At 37.0% G+C, this 13,884-nt stretch overlaps 1 protein-coding gene across 3 annotated transcripts in view; it reads right to left on the bottom strand.

Annotated features, from left to right (window-relative positions):
* The window catches only part of LOC310731171 (formin), an 84,375-nt gene that overhangs the window by 52,600 nt on the left and 17,891 nt on the right, over positions 1-13,884 (bottom strand). The window contains exon 1 of one of the 3 annotated variants that reach the window (XM_083550574.1): positions 666-5,323. The exons of the other annotated variants lie outside the window; for them this stretch is intronic. Coding sequence (XP_083406700.1) covers positions 666-2,441 — 1,776 coding nt within the window. The 5' untranslated portion in view covers positions 2,442-5,323. Of the gene's footprint in view, positions 1-665; positions 5,324-13,884 lie in introns of those variants that run through there. 3 annotated transcript variants of the gene reach the window in all.

The following is a 13,884-nucleotide window of genomic DNA, read 5'->3' as shown; positions in this document are numbered from 1 at the left end:
ATAGCTTTGACTACACAAACTTGTATTTAATTGGATATGCCATGTTTTGCCCCACTACTTTTCTTTTTTGACAGCTTGCAGTAGTAATCGTCCACAGTATCCAAATCATTTTTTTTTCTTTGTTGGATAATTTTAGTATACCTGTTACTTGTTTATTTAGATAAACAATAAAAGAATAGGCCACTCTGTATTAAAAATATGTTCCATATTCCATTATTTGGTTTCTGGTCACCTCAGCTCACAGTGATGTAGCAATTAAATAATAACTACATTTTTAAACTGATATGGATTAAAAAACAATCTTCAATAAATGTCTTTTTATATCCTTGATACAAAAAAAAAAGGAAAAATGCTTCAGAAACAATTTCAACACCAGTTTCAGTGCCTAATGACTTATAACACCAATTATCCTGATTATTTTCATTATCCTTGCCTCATGCACAGTAGGTTGAGAGACAGGACACAAAGTTTAGAATATGTAATAATTACAATAAAGTTATGTCATATAACTACAATATCATAGACTTTTAGGCCAGCTATAGTAATCATAGACTGATGACTACAACTAGCCTGGGCAGTGGCCATAGCTTATAGCAACTAAGGATGCAATTCAAGGATCTATAAACTTGTCATTCGTACTGGAAAATAAATTAAGTGATACATACTTTGCCTTCTCCTGGACTCTTGTCAATGCTAGGTGATTTAGTTATAGGTTTCTCAAAGATGGATTTCAGCATCTCTCTTTCATTTTTTATTTTCTTCTTGACAGCCTCTAAATCCACTGAAACATCTACAGTGTTGTTTAATAAGGGCTTAGACAAAAACTTTAAAGACTCTCCTGTTGTATCTTTTGCTAATCCTTTGTCTCCTGTATTAAGGGCTTCTGTGTCCTTTGGGCCTTTTTCTGCACTCTCCTCACTGCGGATGTCATCAAAATATATCAATCCGCGCCACTGATTCTTAGACTCAGCCTTTTCTTTTGAATCAGCTCCCTTTTTGTGTGTGGAAGTGCTTGCCTGGTGCTGTTTCAGTTTAGCTTTGTTGACATGCTGTTTAAGACTCAGCAATGCCCGATCTGTATCTTTTTGCTTGATCTCAGACAGAGTCTCTCTATCCTCTCCTACAGCACCTTTCTTTAGTACCCGTAAACCACTGAAAAGGGCTGGCAACTGGAAGGGTTCCTTGGATGTTAACGAGAGTGATTTGGGAGAGAGAGTTGTGGAATGATTTGTGGTGGTTTTCTTGGTGGCAGACATGTCCTCTTTAATGTCTTGTGAAGGAGAAGTGGCACTTGGCATGACATCATTTAGGGACTCTTTCTGATCCAAGGATAAAGGGTCCTTTGGTTGAAGAGCTAAGATAGGAAAGGTATCGTTTATTGGGCTGTGAGACTCTGACCCGGTGAAACTAAATTTTCGTGTTCCCCAACTCCTGTCTCCTTGCTTTTCTGAAATCGATGAGGAGTCCAAAGCATTTCCATCTGTTGTTGGTATAGCTGGAGAGTCTAATGTTAGCTTAATGGAAGACTCGCAAGCTGAAGGCACATGAAGAGAGTCCTCAGTGTTGTATGCAGAAAGAGTGACTTTGGTCCTATATGGAGAAATAGGAAAAGAATCTTCAGTCCTGCCAGGAGAAAGAAGAACAGAGTCTTCAGACATAGATGGAGAAACAGGAAGAGAGCCTTCAGTCCTGGATGGAGAAAATGTATGTCCATCAGCACTATAATCTCCAGGCAAAACTAGATTGGTTTGTTCCCTGAATATGTGATCTTTGGCAGATGACATATCTAAACCCATTTCTACTCCACTGCTGTCTGCTCCACTATATAGATAAGAATCTCCAAGAAGGTCTTTACATGGAGAAGAGTCCTGCTGACTGTCAGAACTCTTATTGGAAAATGTCCTGTTCAGAATAGATACACCATCTTTACTTGTAGACTCCAAATCGCTTCTATCTGTGAGAACTGGAAAGTTTAAACTTGTTTTAGACACATCACTCTCCCTTGCATGATGATTTCTAGACTCTTCATGCTGGCCAAGACTCCCTCCATCTTCCTCCTCATTTTCATTGTCACTGTAGGTCTCCACTCTGGTGACTTGAACCACATCTGAGTCTGGAAAAACATTAATGGAAGAAGAAAAAGGCCTTCTCCAACTTGGAAAGAGAGAGTTCTCCTCCTTATAGTACTCAGTATTGAACTGTTTAACTGTTAGCCCAGATCTGAGAGTATGTTTCATTTCTGCACTTGGAGGAACATTAAGAAAGCTGTTATTAACATCACCATAGTTAGCAGGGTGTGGAAATGACTCTTCTTCAGGCAATGTCTGGAATGACTTAAGCACAGCGCTCTCCCCTGCTTGCTGCTGAGAGTCTGTTCTTGCAAACCTAGGAGAGGCTAATAACTTATGGATTAATGACCCACATGAATTGTCCCCATCCATTACAAGAATTTTAAAGCTTTCTTTAATCCACTTAAAAATAAAACTGTTCAATCACTCTTTTGTATGCATTCAGTGTGATCAAGACCAGTGTGACATTTTGGTCAGAAAACAGAAGTCTTTTGTGAAAGCAAATCCGCTTGTTTTTCTTGCCTTCTTGAGTGTTTCGATTATAGCCTCAATAAAGCTCCCTCTTATCTTGCTTCCTTTTGGCAGGTAAAGCTGTATTCGAGCTGTGCCCTCTTCAAGACAAAAACATAAATCTTTACCACAACATGATGTTTAGTTCTTCCAGCAAATATCAGACCATCCAGTGCTGTAAATTAGGTTAAAACCGACTGACAGTCCTGGCCATGTTGCTTGTTTACAAAACATTGGAAGTTTAAAGAATCTTTCTGGAAGCTAAAAAGCTATACTTCTCTCCAGCAAGTGTAGTCCAATTTGTCCTCAGCATAAAATTTCAGTGCATGGTAGTCTCTTGGCACTGTGCTTTCTTCTTTCTTGTTGAAAGTATTTAACAGTCTGTGTGTCTACCAAAGAAAGTTTAGCGCTGTCTTTGTGAATATCAGTGAGGTTCGGTCTAGAATGCGTCACACCGGTTTACCTACACTTCCCCCCCTCTCAGCTCCATGGGAAGAGACTGTACTGCCAGGTGTCCTATTACTTATACTTACTTCCTCATAATGGCAGTCTGTACAACCTACGGCACTCCCTCCCTTCCTCCTCCTTCTTTCTTTCTCTCTCTCTCTCTCTCTCTCTCTCTCTCTCTCTCTCTCTCTCTCTCTCTCTCTCTCTCTCTCTTTTGCCCTCCCTCTCTGTCTTGCTAATCCAGTGGCTCAGGTGGAGTGGGCGGTACTGAATAACCCTGTACAAAGCATTAAGCTTTTGCCCATAAGGCTAAGTCACTACAGCGCCACCATTCCACACTGCTAAAACAACAACAACAAAAAACAACTTGGTTTACTTGCACATTTTAAAACTGAACAAATGTATGAAATTAAGCCTTTTGGGCAAAGATGTATGTAATTATATATAAATATAGTACATTCTGCACTAATAAATTTTTTTAAAACAGCAAATGCTTCATTGTGCTAATATTTAAATCCATAATGCATTACTGGTATAAAAGATTTATCTCTCTCTCAGTCATCTATCTTGCTGCAAATAACTCCAAAGTCACAATGTAATGTGTTTCATATTTCTTAAAAGTAATTCTTGTAGAACTGCACCATATATCATCCAGCCAATTCATATTTAGAGCTGATAGTATTTAAATACATCTTAAAAATGTAACCTGTTAACATCTTTATTAATGCACAAAGATAATTGTATAATAGTAAACAAAAGAAAGAACAAAGAATAGAATCATGTAAATTTGTACTATAAGTTGAATACCATTAGCATACTTTAAGAAATAATCAGCTTAAAGAATTTGGCATTGCAACATATTTTTAAATCCTGGGCTCTTATTAAAGTCATATAGTATTAGGTGCTTTTATGTAAGAAACATGACAGATGTTTCCTTTCTGCTATTTTACAAAATGCAACTTGTCTGATTACACAATATAAGAGCTGGCATCTAAATACACATTTACTTTAGTTATTATTATACATTAATTATACATTATTTAGTTAAGGACAAAAATTTACATTTATCTTATAACATCTAATCGGCGCTTTCTCACATCACAAATCCACATTGTTCACATTAGAGGTCATTTTATAACAATCAAATTCAGACAGATTTATTTAAGCTATAATTCAGTTTATAAGAATACCAGTGGGTCAAATGTTTATATACACAATCTCTTTAAACAGACTACAAGATTCAGAAAATTATTCATAATTTTAAGTTAAAGGTCTTGCTTTAGAAATAGTGCACTATTTAACTATTTTGCTGTTGAAATCATGGAAGAATCTGAGCAAATCAGTCAAGAGCACTACACGTTTGGGTCCTTTGGAGTAATTTCCAAACAACTGATGGTACCATGAGGTAATATAAAAATCATTGGACCACACAGCCATTGCATAATTCACAAAAGAGGCACAATTGATAAACTGTTCCAAAAGTTTCAACTGAAACCTAAGACAAAACAACATTGGAGAACTTAGAGGCATCAAGAACCAAATATGTACATCAACTATTTAGAGATTTCTACTTCACATTATCCTGAAAGTGTGGAGCGCGAATGCCCCAACTCCAAGACTGGTAAGCCATAATAATGTCCTGACCTCACACTCATGCAATTTGTGTGACTGAATTAAAAAGTGTGTCTCTACAGTTACACCAGATTTGTCAGAAGCAAAGAGCATACAAAATAATATTAAAATTAATACTATCAAATACTACATTTTGACCAATCTGTAATTAAGATGGCTCTTATTTATTATATTATTATTATATTTATTATATATATTATAAAACAACCTCCTGTAGATATAAATTAGACACCGTAACTGACAACACAGGACTTGTAGGGCAACATAAAATGTAAAAAATTGAGTTTGAATATCTTTTACCTAGTTGTACATAAACATTTAGCCTCAGCTATAAACAGTCTGGAAATGCTAAATATAGCTATGCATTTTCCACTGAAAAAGGCAAGTATTATCTTTAACATCTTTTACAAGTGCTAGTGACATGCCATTCATTCCACCTGACAAACAGCCAAATCAAGTCTGAACTGAACTGAGAAAGCTGGATTTAATGAAATACAAACCATTCTGTCATTCTATAATGTAGGCTGCCAATAATTTATTATATACTGCTAAAAAAAAACAACAGCTTTTCTTCTTCTTCTGTTTTAATTATAATTTAAAGCGCTGTTAGTTGGATGCACTAAGGATGTACCTATTATGTTTCAGAATATTTAGAAATGTAAAAATGCCTTTGTGCTTATCTGTGCTTGGGTGTAACTCCACACCCAAACAAAGTATGATACTGTCCTACCAGCTTAAAAAGGCATGCAAAGAGGAGTACGTGTTGTAATTTGTTTTATAATTTTTAAAATAATAATTATTGTAATGTCTTACCTTCCTTAACTCATCTAAATAAAATGTACAATGCTACATGTTTATTTTCAGGCTGAAATGTTGAAATATGAAATACAAAGACAATTTGTTATAGATCTAGATTAAGCTAACCCCAGTTAATAAGAGGAATACAAATAAAAAATATTTAATGTTTTGTAGATATACTCAGGCTTAAAGGAATTAATTTACTACAAAATTATTAATTAGGAATATGTGAGATATAAAAAAAAAAACTGAAACAAGATGGGTGCAGCTACACAGAATTAAAAAGATTATAGAGACTATTCATTTTAGCATCATAACTTAGTGGCCAATAAAAGCTCTCTGAGATAGTATGAGGAATAAATCTTGAAAAGAACCAGTCTCAAAAGGGAAACCAAACTGATCTGGGTAACCAGATGTCCATTAATTATAGTTCCATCATTGTAAAATTATCAATTGTGTTCTGAGGGACACTTGCAGGCAAAACTGTTCATGCCAAATGCAGCATTAAGCCATTGTAACAGACTGGTTATATTAATTACAGTCCCATCCATATTTGTGCTTCTTGAGTTTCACAGAAAACTGGATCTTTCGGATGTGAGAAAAACTGTAAACTGTCTCAACCCAGATTCCACTTCAAGATACCGTGATACAGCTTTAGAAATGGCTTTAGAAAAGGACAGTCTCTGACCAAAGGTGTACGTAACCATGATTAGCTTTTGAATCATACTATCACCCAATAATTGGGGTGATAATGCCTGTAACAATACAAAGCAAAGGTGTGTGTGACCATGATTACATTTACCTTCACCCGGACAGAACAGAATCACCTGGTGATTTGGGCCATTACTGAATTCTTATACTTAATTTGTATTTAAAGCTAAATCCCATTTACATAACACAGATTGCTATAACTATAAAGATACAGATACTAAATATCTGAGCAGTAATTACCCTATTTTTGCAAAGTTATTTATGTATTTTGTCAGTGCTGTGGTGTAAATAAACTGTTTTCTATATTAAGATCTACGTTGTCCAAATAACATTTTCTAATACTGCCAATCTCATCTGCACTGGTATTAATTCATATATATATATATATATATATATATATATATATATATATATATATATATATATATATACACACACACACACACACATACATACATACAGTGGTGTGAAAAAAAAAAGTGTTTCCTGATTCCTTTTTTTTTTTTTTTGCATGTTTGGCAAACTTTAATATTTTAGATCATCAAACTAATTTAAATATTAGTAAAAGATAACTCACATGAACACAACATGTAATTTTTAAATGAAGGTTTTTATTATTGAGGGAAAACAAAATTCAAAACTACATGACCCTGTGTGAAAAAGTGTTTGCCCCATAAACCTAATAACTGGTTGGGCCACCCAACAACTGCAATAAAACGTTTGCAATAACTTGCAATTAGTCTGTTACAGCGCTGTGGAGGAATTTTGGCCCACTCATCTATGCAGTATTGTTGTAATTTAGCGACATTGGAGGGTTTTGAGCATGAACCGCCTTTTAAGGTCATGCCACAGCATTTCAATAAGATTCAGGTCAGGACTTTGACTAGGCCACTCCAAAGTCTTCATTTTGTTTTTCTCCAGCCATTCAGAGGTGGACTTGCTGGTGTGTTTTGGACCATTTTCCTGCTGCAGAACCCAAGTTCGCTTGAGGTCACAAAATAGATGGCCAGACATTATCCTTCAGTATGTTTTTGAAAAAAGCAGAATTCATGGTTCCATTTATTACAGCAAGTCTTCCAGGTCCTAAAGCAGCAAAACCTCAGACCATCACACTACCACCACCACCATATTTTACTGTTGGTATGATGTTCTTTTTCTGAAAAAAGAACATCTGTTGGTACGGTGTTACTTTTACGCCAGACGGAATGGGACACACAAGTTCCAAAAAGTTAAACTTTTGTTTTGCCAGTCCACAGATTATTTTCCCATAAGTCTTGGGAATCATCAAGATGATTCCTGGCAAAACTGAGACAAGCCTTTATGTTTTTTTTGCTCAGCAGTGGTTTTCGTCTTGGAACACTGCCATGCAGACTATTTTTGCACAGTCTCTTTCTTATGGTGGAGTCATGAACACTGGCCTTAACTGAGGCAAGTGAGGCCTGCAGTTCTTTGGATGTTGTTGTGGGGTCTTTTGTGACCTCTTGGATGAGTTGACACTGTGCTCTTGGGGTAATTTTGGTCGGCTGGTCGCTCCTGGGAAGGATCTCCACTGTTCCATGTTTTTGCCAGTTGTGAATAATGGCCCTCAGTGTGTTTCAATAGAGTACCAAAGCTTTAGAAATGGCTTTATAACCTTTTCAGACTGATAGATCTCAATTACTTTCTTTCTCATTTGTTTCTGAATTTCTTTGGATCTCGGCATGATGTTTAGCTTTTGAGGATCATCTGGTCTACTTCACTTTGTCAGGCAGGTCTTATTTAAGAGATTTCTTGGTTGCGAACAGGTGTGGCAGTAATCAGGCCTCGGTGTGGCTAAACAAATTGAACTCAGGTGTGATAAACCAGTTTTAACAGGGGTGCAAACACTTTTTCACACAGGGCCATGTAGTTTTGGATTTTGTTTTTCCTCAATAATAAAAACCTTAATTTAAAAACTGCATGTTGTGTTCACTTGTGTTATTTTTTTATAATATTCAAATGATTTTGATGATCTGAAACATTATTGTGACAAACATGCCAAAAAAAAAAAAAAAACCAGAAATCAGGAAGGGGCAAACACTTTTTCCACACTGCACAGCACTGTTTACGACTAAGTTAGATCTTCTAAAAGGTTATTGGCAGGTGCCCCTCACACCTCGGGCATCTGAGATCTCTGCTTTTGCTATCCCAGACAACTTTCTCCAGTATACAGTAATGGCTTTTGGTCTCCAGAATGCACCCTCGACTTTTCAAAGGCTAATGAACCAGGTGTTAGGAGGGGTTTTGAACTGTGCTGCTTACCTTGATGATGTGGTGGTGTATTCTGATACTTGGGAAGACCACTTGAACCTTCTGGAGCTTGTATTCACGTGCCTTGCTAAGGCTTCTTAGTATTGAATTTGGACAAATGTGAGTTTGGCAATGGGGTGGACTCTTAACTTGGTAAAATAGTGGGCCGAGGTATAGTCAAGCCTTTGAATGCTAAGATACAGGCAATTAATACCTTCCCTGTTCACAAGTCGAGACGAGACCTCTTTTTTCAGATGTTGTGTTACCCATCACAAATCTTTTGTGTAAAAGTGTCCTATTTAAGTGGTCCCCAGAGTGCCAGGCTGCCTTTGATATGGTGAAACTTCTACTCACCAGCTCCCCCGTTCTTGCTGCTCCCGAGCGTAGCAAAACTTTCAAGCTAGAGGTAGATGCTAGTGGCAGTGCGGTACTCATCCAAGAGGATGATCATGGGGTGGAGCACCCTGTGTGTTTCTTTTCCAAGAAGTTTTTAAAACATCAACTTCACTACATTACAATTGAGAAGGAGGCACTGGCCATGCTGTTAGCTTTACAGCATTTTGAAGTGTATCTCGGTGACAGTTGTGCTCTAGTTCATGTTTCCACGGATCACAACCCTTTAGACTTCCTGCATCAAATGCGCAATACTAATTAGAGGTTGATGCGTTGGGCCCTGATTGTGCAAGGTTTTGATCTGGTCATCACTCATAAGAAGGGTGTGCTTAATATTGTTGCGGACGCTCTTTCACATAGCTGAAAAGGATTACTTTGTTTTTTTTTTTTTGTTGTTTTGTTAAATTATGTGAACCAATGTGGTAGGTTCACACTTGTGTGGGGGGGTGTTACAACGCGCAGTATTTTGCGGGTTGTATTGTATTTGTATGCAGGTGCCATCCCGAGACTCCAGTCCAGGTCTTCACTGCAGTCCTGTGAACTAAAGTCACACCCTCTTCCCTTCTGATGACATCACCAGGAGGAGGCCTATAAAGTCCAGGGGAAGCTGGTATTCGGGAGCTTGCTTGGCCAACGCTCGCTTTGCTTGTTATTCTGTCCGTTTTTGTGATTTTCTGTTACTGACCTACGCCTGTTCTGACTCCAAGTTTGCCTTGTCCTGTTTTTTATTTGTTGTTTTGTTCACCGGTAGTAGAGGTGTGGCTGCCATTTCTGTTGGGTGTGTTTGTTCCCTGTTTTTTGGTGAGGGAGCTAGGGAAGTGTTTTGTCTTTTTTATTTTGGGTTTTATTTGTAGGTGGTTAGTGTATGTCCGAAGTGCTTTTTGTTTATTATTTTGGCCTTGGTCCACTCTGAAGTCTGTCCCGGTGCTTCGTATTGTACATACTTCAATACACCTTCCATTTACGATACCCCAGTGTTTTTGTTTTTATTTCCCCATCACACTTTTACCAAATACCTTTCCATCCACCTAATAAATATTTCTGATCGCCACACACTGGCGATCAAAATTAGAGAACAATTTATAAACAATTGAACATTTCTGAAATAATGTCATCTTCACTGCTCAACAGTTGAGGGAGTTTTTGTCCTGTCTATACCATGCTACCAGAACACCTTTTCCACAAAATAACTAAGGCATTTCCAAAAAAAAACATTATTTTCCAGAAAACACACTGATCAAAATTAGAGAACACTTTCAGATACCTCCCAGTTATTGGTGTTAATCTGGTACCTGGTGCTAATTTCCTTGATTATCTGTCAACCCCTATTTAACTGGCAGCCTACCTTCCAGTTTCACTGACTCTGCAAGATGGTGGGCCGTTCTAAAGTGACTGAAAGCCTCCGGCAGCAGGTTGTCCGGATGAAGGCCAATGGGATGACCCTATCAGCCATAGCAAGAAAAAGTTGGTCGTTTACAAATCTGTGATTTCAAGAATATTGAATCTTTACAACATCACAAACTCATTCAAGTCCGCCAAGAAGGTTGGTTGTCCACGGAAGACAAATACAAGAGAGGACAGGATACTGCAGAGGATCTCAATGGGCAATCGTTTCCAGACTGCAGCTGGGATTGTTTACCAGTTCAGCGCTGAACAGGGTAAGGATCTGTCTCGTCATACAGTGTCTCAACGTTTAAGAGCATTTGGACTGAAAGCCCACTCTGCAGTGACCAAACCCCTCATTAGCAGAAAAAATCAAAAGGCTAGACTAAGCTTTGCTAAGGAGCATGTTGTGTGGACAGAGGAGAACTGGTCCAAAGTTCACTTAAGTGATGAAAGCAAGTTTAATTTATTTGGGTCCGATGGGAAACATTATGTTCGGCGACAAACTGGAGAAAGACTGAACCCAAAGTGTGTAAAGAACTCAGTGAAAAGTTGAGGAGGAAGTGTCATGGTTTGGGGCATGTTTTCTGCAGCAGGAGATGGGCCTCTTATACAGGTACATGGCAGAGTGAATGCAAATGTTTATCAGAACCTTCTTCAACAACATATGGTTCCTTCCCTGCGTTCATCACCCAATCAGCCTGCAGTGTTCATGCAGGACAACGCTCCATGTCACACAGAAAAACGGGTAAAGCCGTTCCTTGAAACTGAAAACATTAAAATAATGACATGGCCTGCTCAGAGTCCTGATCTCAACCCAATAGTGAACCTCTGGAAAATCCTTGGCGACAAAGTTATGGCCAAGAAACCCACTACAGTCACCGAACTGTGGAGGAGACTGGAAGAAGAGTGGACCAAAATCACACCAGAGCAGTGTGAGAGACTAGTGCTGTCCTGTGGCCGCAGATGTGCTGAAGAGCAGAAGCCTGTACACTTCCTACTAATTGCTGACTGTTGTAACCTTCAGAAAATTTTGTTGTAATCTTTTTCCATGCTACAGTCATTGTTGTTTGATCAGTGTGTTTTTTGCAAAATGATGTTTTTTTTTGGAAATGCCTTAGTTAATTTGTGGAAAAGGTGTTCTGGTAGCATGGTATAGACAGGACAAAAACTCCTTCAACTGTTGAGCAGTGAAGATGACATTATTTCAGAATTGTTCAATTGTTTATAAATTGTACTCTAATCTTGATCACCAGTGTGTATGTGTGTATATATATATATATATATATACATACACACATATATATATATATATATATATATATATATATATACATACACACATATATATATATATATATATATATATATATATATATATATATATATATATATATATATATATATATATACATACACATATATATATATATATATATATATATATATATATATATATATATATATATATATATACATACACATATATATATATATATATACATACACACATATATATATATATATATATATATATATATATATATATATATATATATATATATATATATATATATATATACAGTGAGGAAAATAAGTATTTGAACACCCTGCTATTCTGCAAGTTCTCCCACTTAAAAATCATGGAGGGGTCTGAAATTGTCATCGTAGGTGCATGTCAACTGTGAGAGACATAATCTAAAAAAAAAATCCAGAAATCACAATGTATGATTTTTTTACTATTTATTTGTATGATACAGCTGCAAATAAGTATTTGAACACCTGAGAAAGTCAATGTTAATATTTGTTTGTTTGCAATTACAGAGGTCAAACGTTTCCTGTAGTTTTTCACCAGGTTTGCACACACTGCAGGGGGGCTTTTGGCCCACTCCTCCACACAGATCTTCTCTAGATCAGTCAGGTTTCTGGCCTGTCGCTGAGAAACACGGAGTTTGATCTCCCTCCAAAGATTCTCTATTGGGTTTAGGTCTGAGAGACTGGCTAGGCCACACCAGAACCTAGATATGCTTCTTACAGAGCCACTCCTTGGTTATCCTGGCTGTGTGCTTCGGGTCATTGTCATGTTGGAAGACCCAGCCTCGACCCATCTTCAATGCTCTAACTGAGGGAAGGAGGTTGTTCCCCAAAATCTCGCAATACATGACCCCGGTCATCCTCTCCTTAATACAGTGCAGTCGCCCCGTCCCATGTGCAGAAAAACACCCCCAAAGCATGATGCTACCACCCCCATGCTTCACAGTAGAGATGGTGTTCTTGGGATGGTACTCATCAGTCTTCTTCCTTCAAACACGTTTAGTGGAATTATGACCCAAAAGTTCTATTTTGGTCTCATCTGACCATATGACTTTCTCCCATGACTTCTCTGGATCATCCAAATGGTCATTGGCAAACTTAAGACGTGCCTGGACATGTGCTGGTTTTAACAGGGGAACCTTCCGTGCCATGCATTATTTCAAACCATGACGTCTTAGTGTATTACCAACAGAAACCTTGGAAACGGTGGTCCCAGCTCTTTTCAGGTCATTGACCAGCTCCTCCCGTGTAGTTCTGGGCTGATTTCTCACCTTTCTAAGGATCATTGAGACCCCACGAGGTGAGATCTTGCATGGAGCCCCAGTCCAAAAGAGATTGACAGTCATGTTTAGCTTCTTCCATTTTCTAATGATTGCTTCAACAGTGGACCTTTTTTCACCAAGCTGCTTGACAATTTCCCCGTAGCCCTTTCCATTCTTGTGGAGGTGTACAATTTTGTCTCTAGTGTCTTTGGACAGCTCTTTGGTCTTGGCCATGTAAGTAGTTGGATTCTTACTGATTGTATGGGGTGGACAGGTGTCTTTATGCAGCTAACGACCTCAAACAGGTTCATCTAATTTAGGATAATAAATGTAGTGGAGGTGGACATTTTAAAGGGAGACTAACAGGTCTTTGAGGGTCAGAATTCTAGCTGATAGACAGGTGTTCAAATACTCATTTGCAGCTGTATCATACAAATAAATAGTTTAAAAATCATATATTGTGATTTCTGGATTTATTTTTTTAGATTATGTCTCTCACAGTGGACATGCACCTATGATGACAATTTCAGACCCCTCCATGATTTCTAAGTGGGAGAACTTGCAAAATAGCAGGGTGTTCAAATACTTATTTTCCTCACTGTATATATATATATATATATATACATACATACATACATTGTTAGTTAAAAGTGTTGTTTTGCAAATCAAAGTTTTACCTTTACTCCATTAAATTTATCCACTGTCTCATGTGCATTTGTATAATCATTAAGCTAATCAGGTTAAAGACCAGGGGCTTAAGACATTATGTCAGAAATAGAGTGTGTATATATATATATATATATATATATATATATATATATATATATATATATATATATATATATATATATATATATATATATATATATATAAATAATACACACACACACACACACACACACACACACATATATATATATATATATATATATATATATATATATATATATATATATATATATATATATATATATATATATATATATATATATATATATATATACAGTGGGTACGGAAAGTATTCAGACCCCCTTAAATTTTTCACTCTTTTTTATTTTGCAGCCATTTGCTAAAATCATTTAAGTTCATTTCTTTTC

This window comes from Silurus aristotelis, assembly GCF_946808225.1.
Source record: "Silurus aristotelis genome assembly, chromosome: 9".
Taxonomy (NCBI): domain Eukaryota; kingdom Metazoa; phylum Chordata; class Actinopteri; order Siluriformes; family Siluridae; genus Silurus; species Silurus aristotelis.
The sequence above is the reverse complement of the archived record's forward strand: the minus strand, read 5'-3'. Positions and strand labels throughout refer to the sequence as shown.